General features: G+C 31.5%; 4 protein-coding genes across 12 annotated transcripts; 3 read left to right on the top strand and 1 right to left on the bottom strand.

Moving 5' to 3' along the window:
• Positions 1-253: 253 nt before the first annotated feature.
• On the top strand, positions 254-4,902 carry LOC107420837 (probable mitochondrial adenine nucleotide transporter BTL3). The gene is made up of 4 exons (XM_048475998.2): positions 254-960; positions 1,516-1,819; positions 2,952-3,413; positions 4,111-4,902. Exons 1-4 carry the CDS (start codon positions 518-520, stop codon positions 4,177-4,179), a joined length of 1,278 nt encoding a protein of 425 aa, XP_048331955.1. The 5' UTR covers positions 254-517; the 3' UTR covers positions 4,180-4,902.
• Positions 4,903-7,440: 2,538 nt separating this feature from the next.
• On the top strand, positions 7,441-12,847 carry LOC107420855 (uncharacterized). Of its 3 annotated transcripts, XM_016029919.4 has the most exons (8): positions 7,441-7,862; positions 8,001-8,141; positions 8,282-8,509; positions 8,812-9,019; positions 10,207-10,343; positions 10,925-11,005; positions 11,962-12,028; positions 12,121-12,847. In XM_016029919.4, exons 1-8 carry the CDS (start codon positions 7,543-7,545, stop codon positions 12,430-12,432), a joined length of 1,494 nt encoding a protein of 497 aa, XP_015885405.2. In that variant the 5' UTR covers positions 7,441-7,542; the 3' UTR covers positions 12,433-12,847. The 3 variants fall into 3 exon arrangements, with proteins under 3 accessions (XP_015885405.2, XP_024930705.1, XP_024930704.1); XM_025074937.3 differs by lacking the exon at positions 7,441-7,862 and having other exon boundaries at positions 8,001-8,089; positions 8,277-8,509; XM_025074936.3 differs by lacking the exon at positions 7,441-7,862 and having other exon boundaries at positions 8,277-8,509.
• Positions 12,462-15,204, bottom strand: LOC107420844 (signal peptidase complex-like protein DTM1). 7 transcript variants are annotated; one of them, XR_003056392.3, is made up of 4 exons: positions 14,669-15,204; positions 14,439-14,554; positions 13,587-13,647; positions 12,462-13,435 (listed from the first exon to the last, which is right to left on the bottom strand). XR_003056392.3 is itself a non-coding variant. In XM_016029907.4 (3 exons), the coding sequence occupies exons 1-2, from the start codon at positions 14,908-14,910 to the stop codon at positions 14,467-14,469; spliced, it is 330 nt and encodes a 109-aa protein (XP_015885393.1). In that variant the 5' UTR covers positions 14,911-15,201; the 3' UTR covers positions 12,462-13,435; positions 14,439-14,466. The 7 variants fall into 7 exon arrangements, 5 of the variants coding, with proteins under 5 accessions (XP_015885393.1, XP_015885392.1, XP_060673385.1 ...); XR_001581707.4 differs by having other exon boundaries at positions 14,419-14,554; positions 14,669-15,180; XM_016029907.4 differs by lacking the exon at positions 13,587-13,647 and having other exon boundaries at positions 14,669-15,201.
• Positions 15,205-21,445: 6,241 nt separating this feature from the next.
• LOC107420842 (transcription factor MYB93) lies at positions 21,446-23,051 on the top strand. Its single transcript, XM_016029902.4, has 3 exons — positions 21,446-21,622; positions 21,756-21,885; positions 22,003-23,051. Exons 1-3 carry the CDS (start codon positions 21,490-21,492, stop codon positions 22,778-22,780), a joined length of 1,041 nt encoding a protein of 346 aa, XP_015885388.2. The 5' UTR covers positions 21,446-21,489; the 3' UTR covers positions 22,781-23,051.
• The last annotated feature ends 3,819 nt before the right edge of the window (positions 23,052-26,870 follow it).

The raw sequence follows: 26,870 nt of genomic DNA, 5'->3' as shown, positions 1-26,870 counted from the left end.
TAAAAAACACAAAAGAAAAAAAGAAAAAGAAAAAGAAAAATGATATAAAACGAATGTCGTTTTGTGACTGTAATGTTGTTATAAATGTAAAATCTTACGTCAAAAATACCGAACCGCTTCTCTAACCGGCAATCCGATAATGGTAGTGACTCACCAAAAAAATAAAAAATAAAAAATAAAAAAAATGGTGAAACGCATGGCAACAGTGGAAAAAAATAGTGATAAAATCGAAAATCGAAAAATTAGAAAAAGAAAAAAAAAATGAAAACAAATTAGAAATAGCCAAGAATAAGAGTGGAGTGAGCTGAGGAGGGAGCAGAAAAAATGCACAATGCGCATGCGGCGATGGAAGCAAAGCTGCCGCATCCGCCATTTTTATCCAAACCTGAAGCTTCTGCTCCCAATCCCATTTACATTATTATCCCTCCTATTCTCCAAACCCATTCCTCTACACTCCATCAATAACAAGACCCAAAAATCCCAACCCTAAATAAAAATCCAATTTCTATTTATAAAAATGCAGGGGTCAGAGCTCTTCTGCTCTAGCGATTACACGGTCTCGGACGGAGTATCTCGAACCCCATTTTCTTTTTCTTCAAATTCGGCTTTCTTTGTTAGCGGTGGCTTGTTTCTCGAGCCCACAATTTCCGAATCCTTTCTTCTCTCAGTCTCACCTAGAAAACACCATGCAATTGGAGCTTCGAATTCGGGTTCGGGTTCTGTTTCGTTGTCTGCTTGTAGATATAGAGTGGTGGTTGGTGGTGGGTTCTTGTCCGTGAGTTTGAAGAGCGGTCCGATTGTTGGGGAAACGAAGCGGTGTGAATTTCAAAACGGATATGAGGGATCCGAGGAGGCCGTGGTTGAGGAGATGAAGGAGGAGAAAGTTAAGGTACGGGGAGGCCGTGCCATGAATACCACCAAGCATTTGTGGGCTGGTGCTATAGCTGCCATGGTTTCCAGGTCTGTTCTTGTTCCTTTTTTTTTTTTTTTTTTTTTATAACTTATTTTTGCTTGGGGATGGATTAATTCATTGATTGAGCTATTTGAGTACTTCTTTTTATCAATGAAGTTCATTTCCTCTTTCCCATCAAATATTCTTGAATGGGTTCTTTTTATGCTTCTTTGATTCAGATAGATTCAAATGCCATTTCTTGGTGTGCTAAAAATTTGCTTTTAGATTCTGCCTTGGATTAGTTCTTTTCCCTTATTTGTTTTACATTTGCTACATGAGGAGTTCCTTTTAAGAGTACCAATCAATGGAGTTGATTTACTTTTTTTCATAAACTATACTTAGTGGGTTTTTTTTTTAATTTTTTATTTTATTTTTTAATTTATGCTTCTTGATTCTGATAGATTCAATATCATTTCTTCGTGTGCTAAAAATTTGCTTTGAGATTCTAATACTGGACTTGCAAACTGCTTTCATCACAAGGCACACGATAATTTTTCAGTTTTGAGCTTATCAAGTCGTGTTTTGCTTTCTAGTAATGTATTTGTTAGTATTTCTTTTATCAGAACTTTTGTTGCCCCACTTGAGAGACTGAAGCTAGAATATATAGTTCGTGGTGAGCAGAAGAACCTATTTGATCTTGTCAAGACAATTGCGGTTTCTCAAGGTTTGAGAGGCTTTTGGAAGGGAAACTTTGTCAACATCCTACGAACAGCTCCATTTAAAGCAGTCAATTTTTATGCTTATGATACTTACAGAAAGCAATTGCTCAGATTTTCCGGGAATGAGGAGACCACAAATTCTGAAAGGTTCATTGCTGGTGCTGCGGCTGGGATTACTGCTTCTGTACTCTGCTTACCACTAGACACAGTATGTGAAAATTTTTAGATTTTCTATTAGATCAATATTGGTTGCAATTGAGTTTAAACTATCTGGTGGAAGAATAATTCAGTTAGTGGTAAGTCTTGCATGTTCATTTATTTACTGTGTTTAAGGAAAATTAATTCTACATGATTACAAATTATAACTTTTACGACATCTTGCTGTGATTCTCATGTGGGTGTTAAAATTCACTGTACATTTGGCATTAAATGTGTCTCATAGAAATTCTGAGGATTTGAAAATGTGGGAACAGCTAAATGATATGATATTTTCAATTTTTTCTTTTATCATTGACAAATAAATGCACAAAATAAAGAATCCTCAAGAGTTGAGACAGACTTTTTGTCAGGGGCATGACTCTCAGGACAAAATAAAAAGCTGTAACTATTAAATATCTGAAGTAATGCATGGTGAAGTTGGAATTTGTCTATTCCATTTGTTTTTATACAGTAGCTGAGTATCCTTTCGTAATTAGCAGGTGTATAAAACACGTATCATAACCATGATCTAGCAATGTCACATGCAATGTATTACAGGTTGCATGTAATATTTTGTATTGTTGTCAGTTGGAAAATTCTAAATTGGTACTATTAGTAAACATGCAAAAAGTAGCTTAGGATCAAGTCTTTTATTGGATGGATGAAACTGACTAGGCTTTTCACACTGTAAATACCCTGAACAGAACCAGAGATTACCATTTTTCCAATGTTGTAATGGACTTCGTTCCTCACTGAGGAATTCCATTGAAATGCAGGGTTATATACCATTTATGCCAACGCTATAATTTCTGTGATTGTGAAAAAATTATATTTTTATGTTTTCCTTATGGTTAATGAAAACTACTATCATGCAGCATAATGAAACCAATTTTTTTCTTTCACTTATAAGTTTCTCATCTTGATTTCTTTGTAAAATACTTAAATGACAACTGAAAGTAAGTAGTTTATGTCTTCTTGTTTTATATTTTACATCCTTAGATTGATCTACACATATTCATCAGTCTAATGTATATAGTTTCTTTTAATGAGAGAGTATTTATAGGAAAGAATCTGGCTTATTTTGGTCTTTATTTGCCTTACAATGACCTGTATACACCATGCTAAAATCCTTTACCTTTCAGATTAGGACTCAGTTGGTGGCTCCTGGTGGGGAAGCTTTGGGTGGTGTTATTGGTGCTTTCCGCCACATGATCCAAACTGAAGGGTTCTTTTCTCTTTATAAGGGCTTAGTACCCTCCATTATGAGTATGGCACCTTCAGGTGCAGTTTTCTATGGTGTATATGATATATTAAAATCAGCTTATCTACGTTCACCAGAAGGAAGGAAAAGAATTGAAAACCAAAAAGGAAAGGAACTGACGGCCTTGGATCAACTTGAATTGGGACCAATTAGGACGTTGGTACACGGGGCTATTGCCGGCGCTTGTGCTGAAGCTGCAACATACCCCTTTGAAGTTGTGAGGAGACAGCTTCAGCTACAAGTCCAGGCAACTAAATTAAGTGCTATACAAACTTGTGTGAAAGTAGTTGAGCAAGGAGGAATCCCAGCTCTTTATGCAGGACTCATTCCCAGCTTGCTACAGGTACATATGACAAACATCTAGATCTGCTTTAGCTCTCTCTCTCTCTCTTGACACACAGGCACTTACAATGAAACTAAAATAACTTTTGAATTTTGTGTGGGTGTAGAAATTCTGCATGATTGTTTTTCATGATGGTTGATCAGTGGCTCTTTGTCTTATGACAAACAATGTTCTATCTGGTGAAAATTTTACTTGCTGCTTGTGGGTATTATTATGTCTTGGTTACTAGCCCTTACCACGTCTTTATTGAAATTGAGCAAATGCTCCTTGTGGAGAGAATTGACTCTATGCTTTATCTTTTCTTTTCTTTTCTTTTCTTTTTTTTGGGATAAAAATATATATTAAAAAAAAAAAAAAAAACACTCTTTTTACCCCTTTATATGTTTCTGGCTGTGCATGTATTATTTGATCAGTATTTCTCTCTGAATGAATCTTTTTTGACCAAATATGGTATAAATGCAGCAAAATTAAAGGAACTTTTAGTTGTATCATACAATAGGATGTACCAAGATTTTTTTTCCTGTCTTGGAATTACTTTTCCAAATATTTGTCTGGAAGTTTGCATATTTTTTCCTCTCCAGTGTTGTATTTCCTTATGAGTATATGAGGTTCTTTCATTATCAATTTATTATTATAAAGCTTTCAAGATAACAATTTGTTGTTATTGCCCTTATCTTTCATATTTCATGGACTGCAGGTACTTCCTTCAGCTGCAATAAGTTACTTTGTGTATGAGTTCATGAAGATTGTTCTTAAAGTAGAATGAAGATAAAAAAATGATCCTCTGGAAGAACATTATAGGAGGTTGTTCATCAACAGAAAGAGAACCAGAAATAAATTTAGAATCGTAGGAATAGGATGGTAGGTGATTTTAGCAGTTACAATTGATATTTGCAAAATATTTTTATTGGAAAAGGAAGAAAATAAAATCTCCCTATATATCACTGCCTTCTCTCAGTTCAAGTTCTATACTCATTTTCATATCTAATTCTTTGGTCATCTCCTAAATCCGAAGACATACTCGAGAAACTTTGTTTGATTTGCTTATCGATTCATAATTCATTCTAAACATGTTGCTAGTAAAATTCCTACTTTGGGAACAACAATCTGAGTATTGCTGGTCAACTGGAGCTAGATTTTACAGATCCAGTAACCATGTGTAGCATCGAACTTTGGAAGCCTGCATCAATAGCTAGCATTGAGAAATTGGAACGAGAATCGTGGCTTCTACCGCTACATTATGCTATTGCAGCAGAAAACTTGCTTAGTGTACTCAAGCCACAACTGTATTCCTTAATGCTACCATCCGCATCATGGTTATGGAAATCTTCTGTTTTAAATTTGTTGGCGATGTAAGCATTTGTTGCTCAACTTGTTACTTTTACGCCATGCCAAGTAAAGATGCATTTTTTTTTTTTTCTGGAACCTTTCAGTTCCTTTGCAAAGATGTTATTAACTCAATGTTTCAGATTGCCTTTCTGTTTGTTCACCAATTTATTGTTCCTACACAGCATAAATGCAAGTAGTTATGATCTTGATGATGCTTCGTAGCTGGAAACAGCAAGGTTTGAAATAAGTGAACTGGCATAAATTCAGGGTAAAAATTACTTTGGAAAAAAGTTCAGGGCCAAATTGATTTTATTTTATTCATGGAGGGCAAATAGAAATTTGAGTAAAAACTTTTAGGGGTATTTTTGTGAACTTACATTGTTACCTCCCTCTGTTATTCCAAAACACAACTTGGCTGGAACAAATAATGACCTGCTACTTAAAATTTGGTACTAAAATATCAAATGATCATTGATGATGTATAGGGGCACAAAATAATAAGATTTTTTTTTTTTCTTTTGACAAATAATAAGAAATTATTGATGAGAAAATAGTTCTATCTAAATTAATTTTTTAAAAAAAAATGTGTTTATGATGAACAATATTTTATGAAATTGAATATCAAAGAGGCTGTATGCAATATAGTAGATGGTATACCATACTAGATCTTGCCTTTTCTTGGGGAGACTATTTGTAACCATTGATACCATCTTCAAAGGAATTCGTGCTAATGTGATAGTTATTAATTAGTTGCTAACTTTTTTTCTTATTGAACTTTTTAATACAAATGTAGTTAACCCTATGACAGTGATGACGAATAGCACTTTTTGTTTCTATGAAGAGGGCTAGAGGGCAGTATACGAAGCTAGTTCATAGAATCATATCATATCTCATCATTCTTGTAGGATAAAAATCGGAACTTGAAACCATTTATTTTGGACAAAGTTGCAGAATCTGGATATGGGGGAGATCTACCACCCATGGTATCCGATAAAGACAACAAATCAAATCATTTATGCTTTTGTCCTTCTTCTATTTCTTCATGGTCGGAGTCATTTATGCAAGTAGGTTGCTTTCCAACCAAAATCACATATTAATGTTGGGCTTGGACTTTTGATTTCAAGAAAAAAATAATAATTATGAAAAAACATATATAATTTTCTTTCAAAAACATATCAAAGTTAAAATAATATATATTATTTCTTTCATGAAAATCGTTTGAATTTTTTTTTTCAGTATTTTAAAATTCAGTTCAACTAGAACAAAGATGTTGAATTCTTATAAAAGCAAGACTAAAAGTAGATAATCATACTGTTTTTCTGAACTCTGTTACTCATGGAATCTCTAATTAGTAAAATAAGAAACATGCAGAATGTTGATGCCAACTAATTAATTTAAAAATAAATAAATAAATTTTTTTTCAGAGAATAGGAATTTGGAATGCATTGTCATCGTAAATTAAATAAAAATATTTTTCAAACGGTAAACAAACGTGGTTAAGAAAATGGCCAATAATTTAAATCTTTATCACGCAGATATGTGTGTGTATATATATATATTTAAAGGAGAATTCATCACGCACACTTAAACATTTTTGTTTCACATTGTTGTTATTATAATTATTTTTCTTGTGAGATATACCACTTTCGAAATAAACATTTTTCTGATAAAACAAAAAATAAAAAAAAGGTCAAAGAAACGTCTCTAATTGGAGTGATAATTAACTTTCAAACTCAAATAGGACCATCCTCGTGCTATCAACTTCGGTTATAAAACGTTTTCCTTTAAAATAATAAAATTGTTACATATGGAATTTTTTTTTTTTTTTAAGACATGTCGAACGCGCAAATTGATTAGAACTTAAATGATTTATAAATTACAATTCATAGTGACATCTTAATAACAAACATATTTCATGAAAAAGATTTAGTTTAGAGGATTCGGACTCAACCAACTTGAAAGAGGAAGTGGTGGTTTTGAAATAGCACAGTTAATTTTGCACTAATAGTTTAATTTTAATCCCAAGTATAAAACTTTATAACATTTTCAGATAATAAAAATAATTAAACTAGTAAAAGTTTAGTCAGTTTTTTAAGATGGACAAGTAAACAGGCTGCATCATATTGTTTCTTTGAAAAAAATCTGGCATTAGCTTCACATCCTTTGAAGTGTTGAAACTCAAAAGTTATTCAAAAGTGGCTGCAAGAAATTAATGCTGCCAGCAGAACAAATGGGTTAGAGCATAGCCGACTATAATATAAAACAAATTAATTAACCAAATTATAAGATTAATTAGTGTCAAAAAAAGCTCATAAAAAGTGGAATATTTATTTTGCTTAAAATGGAATCACTTTCCCAATGGGGATAGTCCTGTATATGTTCATTTGATTGGACCACTGTACCCGTATGGGCTTTACAGTTGCATTTATTCGGTTTCTTTTCGACAAAAAATGGTTTTGTTTTTCAGTGTCATTAATTTGTTTTTTTTTTTTTTTTTTCATCCCTTTATTTGGAAAATGAACCAAAATAGGTTTCCCAAAAAATTAAAATTCTATTTTTTTATTGCGTCATCATTTAGAACCGCACAGAAAAACTGCCAAACAAACACGTGTGCGACGTTCACTGGGCTTTCGATATTGGCAAAGCCAGTTGTCTCTCGCTTAGCTCTTCCTCTTGCTCGCTTTCAAATACTTCCCACTAATCCCAATAACTTCTTCATTCTTCTTCTTCTTCTTCTTCTTCTTTGCTTTTCTGCAGAGGACTTTTTCTGTGAAACCCTAACCGATTTTTTGTCCCGGCCATGTCACCGTCCGGTGGGCGCTGCGAATGCTTCTCCGGTGATAATGCTGGTGGTGAAGTTAACCACCACGACGGATTCGCTGGCGGTGATGTGAACTGTGCGCATTGTAAGAAAATCGATTATTTGTCTTCGCACTCATGCAATTCGGCATCAAACGGCTACGTTTCGATGCCGTTGCCTTCAAAGGACTTGGAGAAGCTGCGCAGAATTGTGACTGCTTCGGCCAAGGGATTCGTTATTGGAGCTGGAATCAAAGGTGGTCTAGCCCTGTTCTCGATCGTAGCTCGGTTGAAACGGAGAAAGGCATTAGCCTCTCTAAGGTGGAATTGGCATTTTAAAAACCTACTTTCGCAAAACTGGTTTTAATTGTGTGGGGTTTCAGGGGAATTCTTTTTTTTTTTTTTTTTTTTAAGTGATTTGTGTTTGGTAATTGGGAATTTTGTTTTTTCTGGCCGCAGAAAAGAGGGCGTGATTACGAATAACGAGGCAATTGTGATGGCTGTGAAGGAGACATTGAGATACGGTCTATTCCTTGGCACTTTTGCTGGTACATTTGTTTCCGTGGATGAGATTATAGGTTCTTTGGGAGGTCACCGTAGGCATGTTCTCTATGCTTGATTTGCGAATTAATTGCTTTTTTGTGTCTGAATTTTATTTTATTTTTATTTTTTTTCTTTTTGGGGAAAGTGAATTATTGTTTCCGATTTGATTGATAAGAACTTGGGGTATTCTAGTTCAGGACAGCGAAATGGAGGGCTCTGTTTGCAGGGGCTGTAGCGGGACCTTCGATGCTTCTTACTGGGCTAAACACTCAGCATACCAGCTTGGCCATATACATACTTATGCGTGCTCTTGTATTAGCATCTCGCTGTGGCATCAAAAGCAAACGGTTCGGGCGGATTTGTAAGCCACTCACATGGGCTCATGGTGACATTTTCCTTATGTGTCTCTCCTCTTCGCAAATTCTGTACGTGACCCTTCTTCCGCGATAAGTAGTTTTCTCATATTTTCTTCTACTTTGGCGTTATTTGGTTGTATTCCATATATAAGCGCATTTAGTATGGTATAAGTTTCATAACCTTCCATTCTTTCTGCACAATTTTACATGTTAGTGTCCCAAAGTCAATGTTCAATATAGAGTGTGACCCAAGTAATTGAATAGCGTTTGTGTCTTGTATATATTTCTAACGACCCTATTCTTTTTGAGGCCTTTATCATTCTCTTAGAATATACTGTAACTGAAGAAAGTAAGCAAAATTTGTTCCTCAGGTCTGCTTACATATTGAAGCAGGAGAGTTTGCCTCCGTCATATAAATCGTTTCTTAATAAACATGGTGGAAAGGATACTGTGATCTTGCAAGGTGTGAAAGAGATTGCAACTGGCATGCGTTTTACTAATTTGGAAGCAATAGAGAAATTTTACAAAGCCAATGGTGTGAACATTAAGCTAGATCCAAACATGAAAGTTCCCTGTACGGTATGTATTCCTTTGTTATTATACATTTTTTTTTTGTACCAAGTGTTAACAGTTCGCATCCATTTATACATACATATATATATATATATATAAATATATAATATGCAATTTCCTCTTCTCCCTCTTCAATTTCTTCTCTGTTTAATGTCCTCTGGAGGAGATGCCACGATTTATAAAGAAATGTATACTGTCGTACTTGATCTAGAATATTTATTCGTCATGGCAGTAAAATATACCCTAGTCTGTTTTTCTGATTAAAGCCATAATTGACTAGAGAATGTGCTTATTTAATTTTGAGGAGTTTCAATTAGTTTTCCATCCTGTTCCTTTTTATTCATTAAGGGACCAAAAATCTTGTAAGATGTCATTCTGCAATTGTCTACTTTCTTACTCAAAGTTGGAGCTCAAAGTTGGAGTAGAAGTTGATTAGAATCATTATTTTAATATGTCCATTTTTTACTAGGTAAGGTAACTCAGACACTCTTTTCGAGAAGTGGATTTGACTCGGATCCTTGGAAAGTCACAAGGGGACTTTTCCAGACTGAACCGACCAACACGTCTCATATTCCTCCCAATTTCTAGAGTCCATAAATCTTTTGGCTCTTACAGCCTATGTATGGTCATATTATACATTTTGCGCCCGAAATTTTCTATCTATTCTGATATTCTCCATAAATCCACATCTTTTTCATTTTGATGGGGTTACACGCTCAATGTTTTTCTCTTTTTCTTTTTCTTTTTCTTCTACAAAAATATACTGGGTCGGGATCTGGATCGGTCTATCATGGTCAAAAGGCTGTGATTCTAGGCTAGTAATGACACTCGATTTGACTAACATGTTTATTTATACTTTTAAGGAAGAAAAAAAATTAAAATCTTCAGAAACCTCCAGTTTATTGGGCCTTTCAAAGTTAAATCTTTATTGCAGATCTCTGTAGTGCCTTTTCCGTTTCTGAAATAAGCTGAATATGACAATTGCGAACTCCTGATGTTAGAAAAGGACAAAAGAATTCCAATGCTTTCGCATCAATAAGTTACCATGTTGTGTTTGTATGAAATACTAATCGTAGAGTGATCTTTGGTAGAACTCAACTAACATTGAACTTTGTCATTTTTTCAAATATTATTCAAACTTAGCTCATGTCATTGTTACCTTAATGCTCAAGCTTTTGAAAAACTTTATGCAGATTGTTCATGGTGATCAGTCATGCAGTGGGCATTTTCTTTCTTTTCTTATTCAAGCATATAAGAGAGCATTACCCGTTTATCTACCAGTGTACCTGATTCCTGCACTCATAGTTCATCGTACAGGCCTCTTGAAAAGGTGACTGCATTTTTTATTTCCTAAATCATGTCTTTTGTTGTCTGGGCTATTTAGAAGGCCTTTTCCTTTAGCTTTCAATGAAGCAGTATTGGTTTTGAGAGTTCTGCTAGAAAAATACTTAGAAGTTTTTTAATTTATCTTACCACTTTGCTGTTGGAAGCAAGATTATTTAACCTTAAATGTAAGCATGTGGAATGTTGCATACTTAATGATTAATATCGATTGTCGACTGGGATGGCTGCCCAAGTCTGCTAAAAGTTTTATTATTGCTAGCGCATATGCATTTGGGTTTTGTCTTACAAGTTTCCTCTTCAATGTCCTTTCCATTTGTTCTATCCTGTTCTCTTGGCATTTGGCAAAAGGTCTGTCTGCATACTTTTTCATTGTTTGTCATCTTTTGTCCTCCATTCTGTATCTAATAGTAAGTTGATGCAAATGTACTTTCTTGTTGTGCATTTAGCTCTTATTGATATATACACTAGCACAAACAAAAATATTGAATACCTGCCAGTGAATTTTGTTAGTCATCTTTTTGCTCTTTATGCTACCAATTTCTTACAGATCTGTTTAACCATGTGCAGGCCTTCCATGATACTAGGAAAAGGTCTATTTGGTACGGCAAGATCAAGCTTGTTTCTGTCTGTATATTGTGCGTCTGCCTGGTTAGCACAACTCTCATTTGTCTTCTGCTTTTTAACATTACAATTTTCCTGGATTCCCCTTATGCATTTTAGCATTATGACTTCCATGCAACCCACTAGTAAAGAAAATGCTCATTCACACACGTATGTTGACAGGAATAGATGGAATATGTCAGATTAGTGTAGTTATATGAGCAAATATTAGCTTGTAACTTGTAAAGCATTCCACCTTTGCTCTGTAGTTATTGTCAATATTGTTATTTTAACTGGCTAACTCAAGAGATTTAAAGTACCAAGTAGAAAGTTTCCTATTGCAGGTACTGCACACGCTGATCACTGATAAATAAAAACTAAAATGAAATAAAATAAAATTAGTTTTGATATCTAACTCGTATTGCTGGCTGACATAGACGATCCATTAGGTGTATGAATTAACCTAAAGTTTTTGGTAAGGGTCAACCCCTGGATACTACAGCATTATAGTTGATGTGGATCTGCACATTTTGTTTGGGAGGGCACAATTCATCTTTGCAGACTTGAAGGCATCATTTTTTAATTTTTCACAGACAAACCAAGATAACCATATCAATCATCTAGAGAATTTTCACACTGTGGTCTAGTGTGCATATTGCTATTCATAGTAGGTGCATACAGAATAATTGCAATTTACATCTTTTCAAGAGTAATTATTTCCCTTTCAATATGAGCAGAACTGCTGGGTGGATATCATCCTTTATTTTGTTAGTTTTTGACTCAATGCTTACATACATATTAATTTGTTCTTGAATTATTAATAAGAAACTTCAGTGGGACAACAGATCAGATGATCTGATGCAAACTTTTCCTGTGTAAGATGTTCCTTAAGATGAATAATAATCAAAACACCTTGCATTTCTCATATTGCACCTGTTTCGTAGCTGAAATTTATGGAGAATGCTGGAATCTTTATTTTGAAGCCCTCTTTTGCTTTTCATCAGGATGTGGACATGCTTGCTGTTCTGGATTTTCAAGAGATGTAACATTCCAATGGTGGCCATGGGGACAGTACGGGAATTTATCTTAACATTTTTATTTATTACTTAGTGGCAAGATGAAATTATGAATTTGTTCTAAGTCTTACTTCTGTTTTTGGACAGTTTCCCACTGGCCTTGCCTTGGCCATTGAGAAGAAAAGCAGACGGATTGAGATATCACTTTACTGCCTTGCTCGTGCCATTGAGAGCTTTTTCACATGCATGACTGACGCAGGGTATTTTCCACAGTTGAAGAATTTGAAGAGAGCTGATGTGGTGATTTTCAGCTTATCAACGGCCATCATAATGCACTGCTACGCAGAGGAGAGGGAAGTGTTTCGATCAAAATACTTGAATGTGCTTGATTGGGTGTTTGGCGTTCCCCCTCCACCCTGTGAAACACCCCGCTGTAAAAATAGCGAAAAGCACGAGTGAGTATGTCTATTGTGCAAGGTGAGAAATCCTTTTCTTTTCTTTTCAACTTTATCGGAGCTGTCTTCTCGCAATATTACTTGCTATCAAAGAAATAGGTTCAATTTTATACATTATTTGTTGTGGTGAAAAGACACTGAAATTGAGAGGGTGAAGAGTATGTTTGGTTATGTAAATCCCGTTAAGCTTCAATAGATCAAAAGTTTTAGAATTCTTTCAAAAAATTTTTGTGTGGAAGGGATGTGTAACTACTGAATACTAATAAATCGAGCAGTTATTGGCGTATTAGAAAATTAGTGCTGGAAGATGTACTAGAAAGATTGTAAAATCCAAAATGGGTGGCCCCTTATGTTCTATTGTTATGTCTATTTTTTCTCGATTAATAATCAGCGATTACAGTTTTAAACAGAGGTATCAATTCATAACTCTTATGACGTACGTTTATTTACTTTCTAATTGAGTCTGATTTTATTCACTTTCTAATTCAGTCTAATTCAAACTTTCTAATTAAGTTCGAGCTGTTGTGAAGAGTTTTAACTCTATGCTCATGATTTTGACGAGTTAAAAGTATTATCTTTAATATTAAATTAGACCAGCTGGTAGAGGATTTTCTAATGCCTTATGTTCCCTTTTCTCGAGAGGATTTAGTTAATGCCTACTTAAAAGTCTCCAAATACCGGGTTTGAGGATCCATTAGGAGGTGCCGAACTTATGAGCATGATAATAATGAACTATTATATTGATGGGTTAATAAATGTCTGACTTAGATTGTAATCACTTATAAGTTCCTGCTGAACCTCTACCACTTATTTCCGGTAGAAAGAGACCTCTCCTTTTGCCTTACCCTGAATCATACAAACTAATCATAAACGCGCATTAAATTGTCCTCTTCTCCATGAGAAAATGAGCCAAAAGTAGGGGGTACTTTCCCGGTACAGACACTTACTGCCATGGTAGATTTCTTTTTTCTTGATTTTCTTCACCCGGGCTACTGGCTCTAGACTACCTGAGCAAACTCGAATAAAATAAAATACCAATTAGTTAATAACAGCAGCTGGTTTCTTATTACAATTCCTTTTTTGGGGCAGTTGAGCCACCGTTAATGAATACACAAAAAAATAAAAAAAAAAAAATAAAAAAAAAAAAAACATATTCACATTTTACACATTATGATTGGAGAGTTTCCTTCAAAGTTCGATCCACAAAAGCTCCTGAGATCTAAAATAAGGAGAAAACCAACAGAAATATGTAGTAAATACTCCAAAAAATTTCCTAATGACCATTTCAATCATCATTAGTTGTATTCATGGGGGAGAGAGCAAAACAAAAATAGGAAGTTTAATTTTCCATTAAATGTTATTTAATTTCTTTTGAATTTAGTACAGGAAAAATATCATAATCACAAAAGAAGAGTTGAAATCTGTACATTTCATTAAATACTGAACGAAGTGCAATTATTGTGGTTTTCAAATAGTGCTGCCCAGAAGAGGGTTTTTGATATATAGTACTTACAATCATGGGTATATCACAAGAATATTATTATAACTCGTAAAAATTTGCTTTTATTTATTTATTTTATTGGTAATAACTGGTAAAAACCTGCTATTTCCAGTTATGTTTACGCAAAATATATAATCAGCTATTCCATTAAATAACACAAACTTTCCTTCATTTACGAAATTGTAAGCGAAAATTTATTTTTCTTTGCTGTTGAACAAAATGATAGTTTAGTTACTATAGTAATAAATTGCCCAAATAAATCTTAAAATCATTCGTTCAATTTTGTTACAAATTGCGATAAGCATATATCATGGAAACTGTTCAAAGAATACAAGCCAAATTTCGACATGCTAGCTAATAAGAAGAAAATCATCCTATTTCTTTCATCAATCATTAACAAGGAGATTTTCAATCTGGTTGACCCCCCAAAGCCAACAATTTAATGTTATAACGAGAAAAGTGAGAACCAAATTAACATACACAACTTACAATCTGAGAAAAGTACTCACGAAACCATTCTTCATGAACTGCTTTTCACTACTTGGATACGAACATCCACCACTTGTACAGAGCAAACCCATATACTGTGCTATAAACTATCACTCTCAATGGATGGTGCATTAACCTAAAAAAAGAATAAAAAATTATTCGCTTAATTAAATTAAATTTTCAAAGAAAGTAGTTATTTTGGCATACATTTGAATAAAAAGGAAAACAAAATAAGAGAGAAATTAGGAACCTTGAAAATGCAGATCTTTGAGCCGTCTCAGAGACCCTTTCATGGGACTCAACCGGAGTAGTCCACCTTGAAAAGTCTCGGTCGAAGTAACCCCAATCAGGCAAAAGCAAACCGGAAATTCCCAGAATACCCACGATGTAGGTTGCTATCATTTTCTTGAAGGAGAAAGTGCAAATCCCGACGACCACAACCACCGCAGCTAACCAAACGAGAGCGGACCTCAGAGCGACGTCGTTGGCCATGGAAAGAGAGAGAGAGAGAAAGAGAGAGAGAAGAGGCGGAGAAGGAGGAGGAGAGTGTGTGAAAACGACGCAGTTTGGAAGACGAGGAAGAAGGAGTTGGTGATTTTGGCCATTGATGGATCAAAATTTAGGTAACTTGCGGGAAAAAGGTGTAGTAGTTAGGACAAGTGCTTTGAATGCTTCCCCAACTGTTCATAACTTGGTATTAATTGCATTTTTATGTTTCATCAATTTCTTTTCTTCCCTTTTTTTTTTTCCCCTTTATTCTTACGTGGCAAGTCTTCATTTGCTGAGCTGTCTCCTTGTGGGTCCCAATTAATCTATCTTTCTCGGGAAATCACTGAAACGAACGAGCATTGTTTTCCTCCCCTTTCTCGGGAAAATTTATGTAGTATTATATTATTATGATCGTATACCTAGCAAGAATTCTTGGGATAGAGGGTAATCGTAGTTTAATAAATTATTACGCACGTGTTGGACATCGAAGGACTTTAGTAAATATAAAAAGATCTCTTCCAAAGATTTGTAACCAAAACTTGATGAAAATATAAATTTAAGATTTTTTTTTTCTTTTTTTTTTTTTTTAAAGACATGAAAATTGGAACTTGGAATGGTTGTACTGTACTTTGCTGCTGTGTTGTTCCTGCAGTGACATTTAAACTAAAATTGGTTGAACATTATAGATAGCCACTTCAATTTCACGAAAAAAAACACATGCTAGAACAAGCCACCTATCAATCCCTGTCAACCAAATTTCTACACCTACGGACAACCCCACAGAGATGGATGGAAAATGGTTGTCAATGCCTTTTAGCAACACTAAACAACATATTTCGAATCAATTATTTTCACTTAACTTCGAGAAGATACTAAACAACATATTTATAATCAAATACTTTCTCTTTTAACTTTTTTTGTAGCCGTCAAGTTTATCATTCATATTCATGATTGAAAGATTTTATTTTCAAGATACCAAAAGAAGAGAAAATTATTATAAATGATTTTTTTTTTTTTTTAAACTTTCTTGTGGCCCATTTTTGGAAAAAGGGATAGATCATGATACAATCATTCATAACTTACCAACTTTATAGTTAGCCCCTAACATAAGTTATTCAATTTAATAAGCAAAATATGTGGAATTATTTATTATATATATATATATACAATCCGTCTCAAATGATTTCCTTTTTATTTTATTAATCTAAAATTTATTTTAATAATCATTAAATTATATAAAAAATTATGATTTAAAATTTAAAAAATAATCAAATATTGATTTAATGATATATTAAAATTCTATATATGAAAAATAAATTATATCATAATCGAATCATTGATAAAATATAATTTTAAATTTTAATTAGATCCAAAAATCAAAAAGAAAAAAATTCTATATTAATTTTCATATTAAAAATCTTATTAAAATATAATTATATATATATATATATATTTTGTTAGAGGTCAGGGTTTTACTTTATGTAGGATGTGGATGTGCACGTGGTTAGTAGTGTCAGTGCTATTCAAAATTATCAAGAGTTGTAGGTTCCATTAATGGTGGGTGGGGACAGCATTGACCTTAATATAATTTTATGATTTTTTAATATCAGTTTTTCGATGGTATTAGATTTATAAAAATATTCATCAAATTTATTAATAAAATAATATAATAAATTATATTATAATATTTAATTGATTTATTTTTTTAATTTAACAATTTATTTATTTATAAATAATATATCAACGGAATAATATATATAAGTTAATAAATAAATTTAATAAATATTTTTTATGTCTATATATTACTGTCACCTTTTTACATCTTTTATTTGCCAAGCACTTCTAATCTTTTAGAGGTTGAAGAGTACTTAAAAAGCCCATGAACAGTATTTAAAAGGCCTAGCCTACAAGCTAGGTCTTTCTTTTGTCCAGCCCACATTTAATGACTGATTTTGAGCTCAGTTTCGGCCCCAAAGGCTTTAGTGGATGGAAAAATCAATGAAAATTAGTACTTTTTATTCATTTGGATGAAAAATTATAATTTTTGTTTTTTGTGATAATTTACAAATGGGGTTAGACATTGACCTAACAGGAAACAGAAACAATCAATAATAATAGAAAAGGGAATGGAGTAACGGAAACAAATTAATCATAAAGACAAAGAATCAAAGAAAGACCCTAGCAAAACTATATACTAGATAGTAATTTTCAAAGGCCAACTTTAAAGTCAATAAGGATTTGTTGCAAAGTCCTGATTAGGTTACCCACGAAGCCTTTACTCAAGGTATACGTACCTTTAGAACAGAACCTAACACTAATTAGAGGCTCCAAAATTCACTAATTATTTGATCATTTTCTTAATTTACCTATACAAAACTTTTATCAATCATGCATCAAATCAATCGAGAAATTACACTAATTACAAATAAAAAGCAGTCGCAAAATGTAATCTTGATTAAATCCGAGCTATATAATTTCCTAATTGTGATGTCATTCTCATGCTTCTATTTATGTGTACGGTGTACCTAGCGAAAAAAACAAAAATCGGCTGCATGCGTAATTAATCATCAGAAAAAAGTAATTATTCAGAGGTCCTGTTCCATGAGAAAAAATATATATATAAATAAATAAGAAAAAAAAAATTCCATTGAATTCAACAGTCAAAGAGATCTTAATTTACTCAATCCAGGCAGGAGAGCAACTTTTCCTGTAAAATATACCGCTGCTTGGAGACAAAGAGGCAACAAAACCTTATACGTGGTGGTTGATGCTCATAATTAGAAGACCATTAAGTCTGGGTTTTAGATATATATTTGTTAGAAACCCATTGAAGCAAGCAAATCAGTTGTTTAGCTGACACTGAAAAATGAAGAATATTTCAGGAGTATATAACATAAACAAATAAATTAAGAGCCATAGTCTATCTTACATCATGGATTATATCCTTTTCTTCAAAATTACGCATACAATCTAACCCGACAATAAACCCTTGTCGGAAGGAGACTAGAAAATCAATATTTAAACCGTTTAATAGAATGATGTAAGAAGATGGGAAAATGGGGGTTCATAGAAAGGGAAAGAGAAGGTTCCTAAAGAAAGGGAGTAAGAAATTGTCTCTCTTACGCTTCTAAGCTAATAGGAAATATGAAGTTGACACTTAAATTAATTAAGATGATAATAAATAAAAGTTTGGGTTTGAATTTGCATATTGCTAGCTTTCAAAGTAAGATAACTGATCACAGCTCCATAGCTTAACACACTTGAGCCACAATACATATAAGCCTCTCAGCACAGCACACAATTACTTGTACTTAAATTTCAAGAACAATACTTGTATCCACACTGATATGGCGGCAGTCCAGTTTATCTTTCATGAAGTACTGTTAGAATTTCATTTGTTCATATGGTGTAAACTTGTTTTCCAAGAAATTTTATAATTAATTATTAAAATTCATTTTTTTTAGAAAAAAGATCAATTATTGATCACACATTAATTAAACAAGTTTAAAAGCAGTTAAAATATTTAAATAGACTGATGAAATCTTGATACCTAAAGGTAAGAAATTATAATGTGGTCCAAAGTTAAAACCTAATATAGTATAGGGTTGTTATTGGTGGTTCAAATGCTTTCATGGTGCAAATAGCGTGTACTAAAATAATAATCTTTTGCTTTACTAGTTGATTAAAAAAAAAAAAGAGGGCTAATCAATTAATTACCCCATAAGGAAGGAAAATTGTATAAGAACAAAAAGAAGAACGAGGTCGGCAAAAAGGAAAGGAATGGTTTATGGCATTGAAGCATTTTGTGAAGCGTGTATAGAATTATTATGGTTAGAGAAATAGGAAAAAAATGATGCAGATTCGAGGCGTTTGCTGCACCAACTTCTTCTCCCTAGCTAACTGCTCTACCCTCATAGTCAAAACGAGTCACATCCTGATCTTCTGTCTCTTTCTAAATATTAATTAGCACCTCTTTTTTTCATTTTTAAATTATATTTTGGTTCAGTTAATGTTTTTGAAAGAGGGAAGAGAGTCAACCATTTGATTGGTTCACATTTTTTTCCAAGGGCGTTTTCTAGTCTTTCTTAGCTTACCTGTTTTCGATATCTGATCATTAAAATCGTGATTAGGAGCGTTTTAGGAATCGTGTAAGCATGCACACCTCATTCAGGTTAAAACAGTACTTGACCACCTTTATACATGTGAAACTCTTGTCATTTGTATTTTAAAGTAAAAGATAATTATCTATTTAAAAAATATATATATATCTACTTATTTGAAATATATTAAGTCTATCTGTTTATGATAACTTTGATTTTTTTTTTCATAATTTTAATTTTTTTTAGAAATTTTTTTCAATAAGTTACATTTTACTAGTTTTAATTAAACATTTTAAAAGTATAAAAGTTTTTTTAAAAAAATATAAAAAAATAATTTTTTTTAAAAAACTTCCCAATAAGTTACACTTTATTAGTTTTGGTTAAGTGTTTTAACAGTCTAAAAATTTTTAAAATTATTTAATCATTTTTAAAATCTATTTTGGAGCCTGGAAAAACTAGAAATAATGTTTCAGAAATCATGCTAGATAGACCTTATTAACCTTTTAAGTCATTGTTTCCTTCTTACAAACCAAAAAAAGGTTCCTATGAAGAGCCCTTTTTTATTTTCCTTTTTGCTAACTATTTTCTTCTTCCAAACAAATAATAGACAAAAGTTTTATATAAATTATATAAGAAAAATTGCTATTTGTCATCTAATAATACAGCAACAATAGAAGCCACATGCGGTATACCAATTTTTATTTTTAACAAATGACATATACAAATTTAATTGGTTATTATGAAAAGGTTAACTTTCTTTTATTAATTAAGTTTTACTATTAAAAAATAAAATAAAAAATTAAATGTCATGAGTTAATATAAATATCAAATTAAAAATGGATTTCATAGATAATAATTATCAATAATAATAAATAACAAAACTTATTATATATAAATATATTATAATCAATATATAATTAGTTATTGTTGAATAAAAAATAAAGTACAATTTAACGAGCCCATTTATCTGTACTTGTCTATAACTATTGCTACGCATGATACACGCAATGCATGATACATCTTGCGTGTATTTGCACGTTATTTATTTACGTATTTAGTAAAGGAAGTGTATTTGCACTTGAGAATCCTATTATCACCCAATAATAATAATAATAATAATAAAGAAATAAATAAAAAGTCCTACTATCAAATAAATACACATATATAATTAGAGATTAAAGGAAAAACAGAAAAGAGATAGCTGATTTGAATTCCTATTTAATTGCTTAAATATTGTATTAATTGAAATCTTTTAGTAAAGACACTGCTTAACTCCCTTCTAGGCAATAAAAATTAAAATTAATTAAGCAAATCTCAGAAGAATACCACGCATCACTCAGGCACAAGGAAACCAGTTAATACCATTTGATATGACATGTGCACAAAGTCCCACCGGCCTATAGAAAGTATAGACTAGACATAATATATATTACTGTCTTGACGAATTACAATGAAATATACGTTTCATTAAATTGCACGGTAGCTTAATTATGGTGCAATTTTTATAAAATGTTCTCAAGGGATATATTTTCTCTTTAATAAAAATAACTTTAATGAATACATAAACATTTAATTTATATGACCCAGATTCATCAAAAGCATGCAGACCCCCTCTTCTTTGCGTGCATGGGACGGGTTCTTACGCACGCTATCACCTGCCACGTGTTACGTAATCTGATTTGAAAGTTTCACCCTTCATTTTTTGTTTTTTTTTTTTTTTCTGTTTTGAAATACATAGTTTAATGTACGTGGCATTATTCAGAAACTAAATGTATCGCCTGGATAGACCAATCAAGTTGTCTATCTTTTACTTTCTTACCCTATGTTCCATAAAAATAAATTTGTTTACTTGTGCTGCCGAAAGATTCGGTTGCTGTGTAATCAAAATAAAATAAGAAAAATATATTATATAATTATATTTTAAAAATAAAAGGATAATATATTATTTTAACATAGGAATAAAATACTGATGATTTGACCATATAAAATTAATTATTGATTACAGCTTTAAGAACAAGATCGATTTTTATTTTTGTTTTTGTTGAAGTTTGTGTAAAATACAAAAATGGGACAAAAGTAAGAGACAATGGTATTTTAAAAAAAAAAAAAGGTAAAAGAAAAAAAGTAAAATTAAAATAATTATATATATATATATATGTATATGTATATTATAAAGTAATATTAAGGAATATTTTTCAAATCAAATATATTATGTGGAGGAAGTTAGAGGACATATCTGTCATATTTTCAAAATATGGGCGTTTGTTAACGGATGTGAGGAAGTGTCCCAATCTTGATCAGCCAGCGAGTAAAAAGTGTAACAAAACATTTTCTTTTAAATAAAATAAAATAAAACAGGATAATTAACGACATCAGCTAGGTGGTGGAAACTAGATTGTGTATAAATAGTAGGTACTAAATATCTTTTGCAAACAGAGAGCGGTCAAAGCAAATAGAGATATTAATCAAGTAAAAAAAGAAAATGGGTAGGTCTCCTTCTTCTGATGAAAATGGTGTGAAGAAAGGTCCCTGGACTCCTGAAGAGGATCAAAAGCTTGTCCAACACATCCAAAAACATGGCCATGGAAGTTGGAGAGCTCTCCCTAAGCTTGCAGGTTTTTGTTCATTCATTCCTTCGTTTTATATCTTAATTATTTTTTATAATCTTTTTCATTCATTCATTCATTTTCTTTCTTTCTCTTTATTTATTTATTTATTTATTTATTTTATTTTTTTGGGTCTTTTTAGGTCTGAATAGATGTGGAAAAAGCTGTAGATTAAGATGGACAAATTACTTGAGGCCTGATATAAAGAGAGGCAAATTTTCTCAAGATGAAGAGCAAACAATTCTTCGTCTCCATTCCATCCTCGGAAACAAGTATAGTGCTAGCTCTCTAAAATTTTATTCTCCTTTCGTTTTTAGTTTAGTTTATTTTGTGTTGATTTCTAATTCATATGCTTTTATATATACATATATATATATATATATATATAGATGGTCAGCAATCGCTACACATCTACCTGGCCGAACGGACAATGAAATCAAGAATTTCTGGAACACCCACATGAAGAAGAAGCTAATTCAGATGGGTTTTGACCCAATGACCCATCAACCAAGAACGGACCTGTTTTCAAACCTGCCTCAGCTTCTGATCTTAGCCAACCTCAAGAACATACTTGAGAAACATTCATTGGATGAACATGCTCTAAGATTACAGGCCGAGGCTTCTCAGTTGGCCAAACATCAATTCCTTCACCATCTCCTCCAATCTCCAACTCAAAGTCAAAACCATACCCACCACAATAACAATCCAAATGCAGCAGATTTGGAGGCTTTCAATAATTTGCTTATGATCAATTCGGTTCCTGATCTTCTTCCAAATTATAATGTCTTAGAAAACCACCCAAATATAAAATTGTCCCAGCAGGTGGTGGAGGATAATAATTCTCAACCGCTCCACCATGATACGACCTTATTATCTAATATTGTAGACCCACCACAACAAGAAGTCCTTTTCAGTTCTCAACCATCTTTGAATAATAGTGGAATTGTATTAAGCGAATTAGACGACGCTTCATGGTTTCTGTCCTCATTATCTTCTTCTTCTAATATTCCAGTTCCAAATTTGACGGACCACGAGACGGCGTCCGTTAATGGAGATGCAAGTAGCTGCACTACTTCCAGCCAGGGAAATGGAACTGCAGCTTCTTCATATTGGCCTTCTCATGATCTTTTTCTTAATGGCGACTCTTTCCTGCATGAGATTTCATAGTTCGTTAATGGTGGTGGTTTTAGATAGTTGCATTGCATTGTGTACCCTTGCGTTTGGTTGGTTGGTTAATTTCTTCCTAACACTGTGTATACATCTAAAATAAACTATATATATATATATATATATATATTGTTGTTACATATTTTCCCATATATGTATACGAGTATGTGGACAGTACCCATGTATACAGCATGTTGTATATATACATTGAGCATGTATTTGTTTTTTTTTAATTATATATGGAAATTATCAATAAATTTTTTAGACTTAATTAATTCCGTGTTTGTTTTGTCCAATCTAATTGAATTCTACCTGCCCCACCTACCCCAGCCACGAGGGTACAAAAATGTTCTCTCTCTGTCTATATATATACAACTTTAGTAGGCTACCTAGAAATTTTTAATTTTTGTTTTAAAAATTCAATGTTATTTATATACCTCACAATTTAATATATTATTATTAAAAGATTTATTTTTCTTTATTAAGTTTTTAATATTAAAATATAAAAATAAAAATAAATATTATAATTAGTATTGTCATATATTATATGCGGATATTACTTTTAAATAATCAATTATAAAGTGAATTAAATAATCCATTAAAAATTATTACTAAACGTATATATTTTAATTTTCTTTTATTAATTTTTTTCATTTCAACTTTTGTTTTCCATGTCTATTATACAGCATAAAGTTAAATACAAAATGGCAAAAATACATAGTGAATAAATCATTTTATTTGAAAAAATTTCAACGCGAAATACTTTCTCTCTTCTTCAAAAACAATATAATTTCTCTCTCTCTCTCTCTCTCTCTATATATATATATATATATATATATATATATATATATATATATATATACGTAGTTTATTGTAAAATACATACTATTGAGTGGTTGTAGACAATTTATTTATATCGGCTTTTGAATATTGAGAAGTTGACTGTACCTATGATATAGTGGATGTGTAAGTCTACTATAGAAAAATTGTATATATACATATATTTTTAGCTAGTGCATGTGCATAGTTTTTAATACATGCTTTAAATAAAAATTCATTTAATTAAGTTGGTTAATGAGTTTTCCTGTTCTAATAGCTCTTTTAATGAGTTGGAATGGAAGAAAAATAGACAGATGATGAAATATTAGTTAATGCCGACATAAGAATAATGCTATGGAAGATTAATTACACTCTATGATTAAAAAAAAAAAAAAAAAAACCAAGCTACTGATAAATAATGTCAATACATCTTTTACATATATAAGTACATGAGAACAATCTGTCCAAATAAGTTGCATTTGAAACTCAAAATTAGGAAAAAGTTGCAAGACTCCCCTCGTCCAATATATTAATTTTACTTTTTTATTTGTGGGACTATAATATTGAAGGTTTTCAAATGACAAAATCTGCCAGAAGATCAACATGCATGTACAGGGTGTAATTACAAATCCACTTTTCAAACATTTTTCAGTTTTACTTAGAGCAATCTTACTATATATGAAGAAGGAAGTTATAATTTAAAAAAAATAAAAACTGATATAAGAACTTTATATACTACATGTCTTTAACATTTTTTTTCTTTTGTTGGATTAAGGTTAATTAATCTAGTTTATACAGACATTTAGCACACAGCACTAAAATTAGAACTATAATGTCCTATGCACTAAATATGCAATATTTCAATATTTGAGTAAAAGGCTGAGAAAAGGCATGTGTATATGTGATATCAATCTCAACCTCAATATATCAATCTCATATGCATATATGTAAATAATATTGGAAAAGTATATTCACCAATAGAAAAATAATATTGGAAATATATCAATCTCATATGCATATATGTAAATAATATTGGAAAAGTATATTCACCAATAGAAAAATAATATTGGAAAAGTAAGAGTTGAAATTCGAAATCATTTCATTACCTGGGAAGATTATTTTAGATTAATTTATGCCCATAGAGAAATTCTTTCTAAATTGGAGAGTCGATCCATTAATTAATTGATTAAAAATTCAATAAAATCAAAAGAAAAGAGAAATAAGTAGATTGATGCACACTATTTCCTGGGTGAGTAGCAGTTAGACTCCATGCATTCCTTTTCTATCAAGAAATTGACATATATACCGCTAAAGCCACCTGACTGGTTGTAATCGATCAATTTTATTATATAAAGTCTTTGTAATCAAACTAATATCTCACACTTGTCTATATGTTAGAGGACTCTACTGAGTTAATTACTTGTATGTTTAAAGGAAATTTGTGTGAAAACTGGTTAATTGGTCAAGTTGATCATAACAATAGTCGTCAAAGCGACCTGGAAAAGCAAGATTGATTAGGTTTTGTTTATTTATCCTCTCCTTTCCTTCCAATTAATAAACAGAAATAGAGATTCCTCACCACCTAATCCTACCCCATTTTTTGTATACCATTCAAAGTTTCTTATGTCATGGAAATCACGTTCATTATGATATATGAATTTTTTTATATATTAAATATATATATATATATATATATATATACAAACGAGATTTAAAATTTGTGGTGAAAAGCTATGGGAATTTAGCCACAGGAGGAGCTTGAAGATGGAAATGATGGCTGCAAGTGGCAACTGCAATTATAGGGACACCTGTTTGTTTTACTGTAGATTCTCGTCAAATTGCCAACGGAAAAAAAATATATATATATATATATATATATAATTATATAATATATAAAAAGGTATTTTTTGCAAGTGTTATTCATTCAGATTTTGGATATTTCTTTTTCAATCAGCTGTTATCCCAGTACTAGATGGATGCTTATACGATTAATATCTTTGCCATATTAAGTCCTGATCTAATAATTCATGAACGTTACTTAAAATATTATATAAAATAATTCTTATAATGGTGGACTTATATAAGGCCTGTTTACGATATTGGACTTTTAAGTTTACCCCAATAAAATAGTCCAGTCCAGTTTGATCATACCCACAACCATTTCCTGCGCTCAGCCCATAGCTGGTGAGAAATATAAAACTAAGTTCTGTTAAGATTATGTCTATTGTGTGATTAAACGTACATTATTTTTCTACCCAAAAAAAAAAAAAAAAAAAGAAAAAAAAAGGCTCTTTTGTTGAGAAAAAATATAAAATAAAATCTCAGGTACTCTTGACGTATCTCACCACGAATTCAATAGCTCACAATTTTATTATTTAAAATGTGAATTCAACGTTTTTTTGCACTTTATTTATAAAAAAAACATAGAACTGAATTCCTACTTAAGTAATATAATATTGTGGGTAATATATATAATTTCTTTTTCTTTTTTTTTATAAGAAAAGTATATCAAAAGCTAAGCTGTAAAAAGTGATAACGGCAGCTATAAAAGCTTAGCTACAAGATGTAATATATATAGCAAGGTAACGGCATATCTGAAATTTTTTTTCTTTGTTAATTAATGCCATTTGAAATTTGATGCACTCATGATCTATCTAGAGTTTTAAATAAAGCATGGCTAATTTTTTTATTTTTTTTTGGGTGAATTAAAGTATGGCTAATTTAGTAAATACACACGTGCATCCATAATATCAACATTAAAGATCCATAATAAAACAAATGGAAACTATTGTTATAGTACCTGTTAATTTATTATTTTTTTAATTCTATATTTTTATTATGAAAAATATTGTTACAACCTTTTACATTTTGTGTATGTTTCAATATAACATTATTTTTAAAACTCTTACTCACAAAATTAGAATTTGACCGATTAACCTATCCTTTCTTTTTTTTTTTTTTCCTATTTCCATGAATTTTGAAAAAAAAAAAAGGAAAGAAAGAAACATACACATACATAAATACACGTACATACTTCTTTTCAAATTACTAAAATTTTAAAATATTGGTGCTAAAATATTTTTCCCCAATTTATCAAAAAAAGTTTTATATATATTAATTATAATTATCTCAAACACAAATTCAAAAGTTAAGTTTAATATATTTAAAAGTAATTCTTTTTTTAAATTAAAAAAACTAATTATGAGTTGATTATATTATTTTTATTTATTAATTTTTATTTTTTATCTTTAAAAATAGTTTACAATTTTAA

Source organism: Ziziphus jujuba, chromosome 5 (genome assembly GCF_031755915.1).
Source record: "Ziziphus jujuba cultivar Dongzao chromosome 5, ASM3175591v1".
Classification (NCBI taxonomy): domain Eukaryota; kingdom Viridiplantae; phylum Streptophyta; class Magnoliopsida; order Rosales; family Rhamnaceae; genus Ziziphus; species Ziziphus jujuba.
The sequence above is the reverse complement of the archived record's forward strand: the minus strand, read 5'-3'. Positions and strand labels throughout refer to the sequence as shown.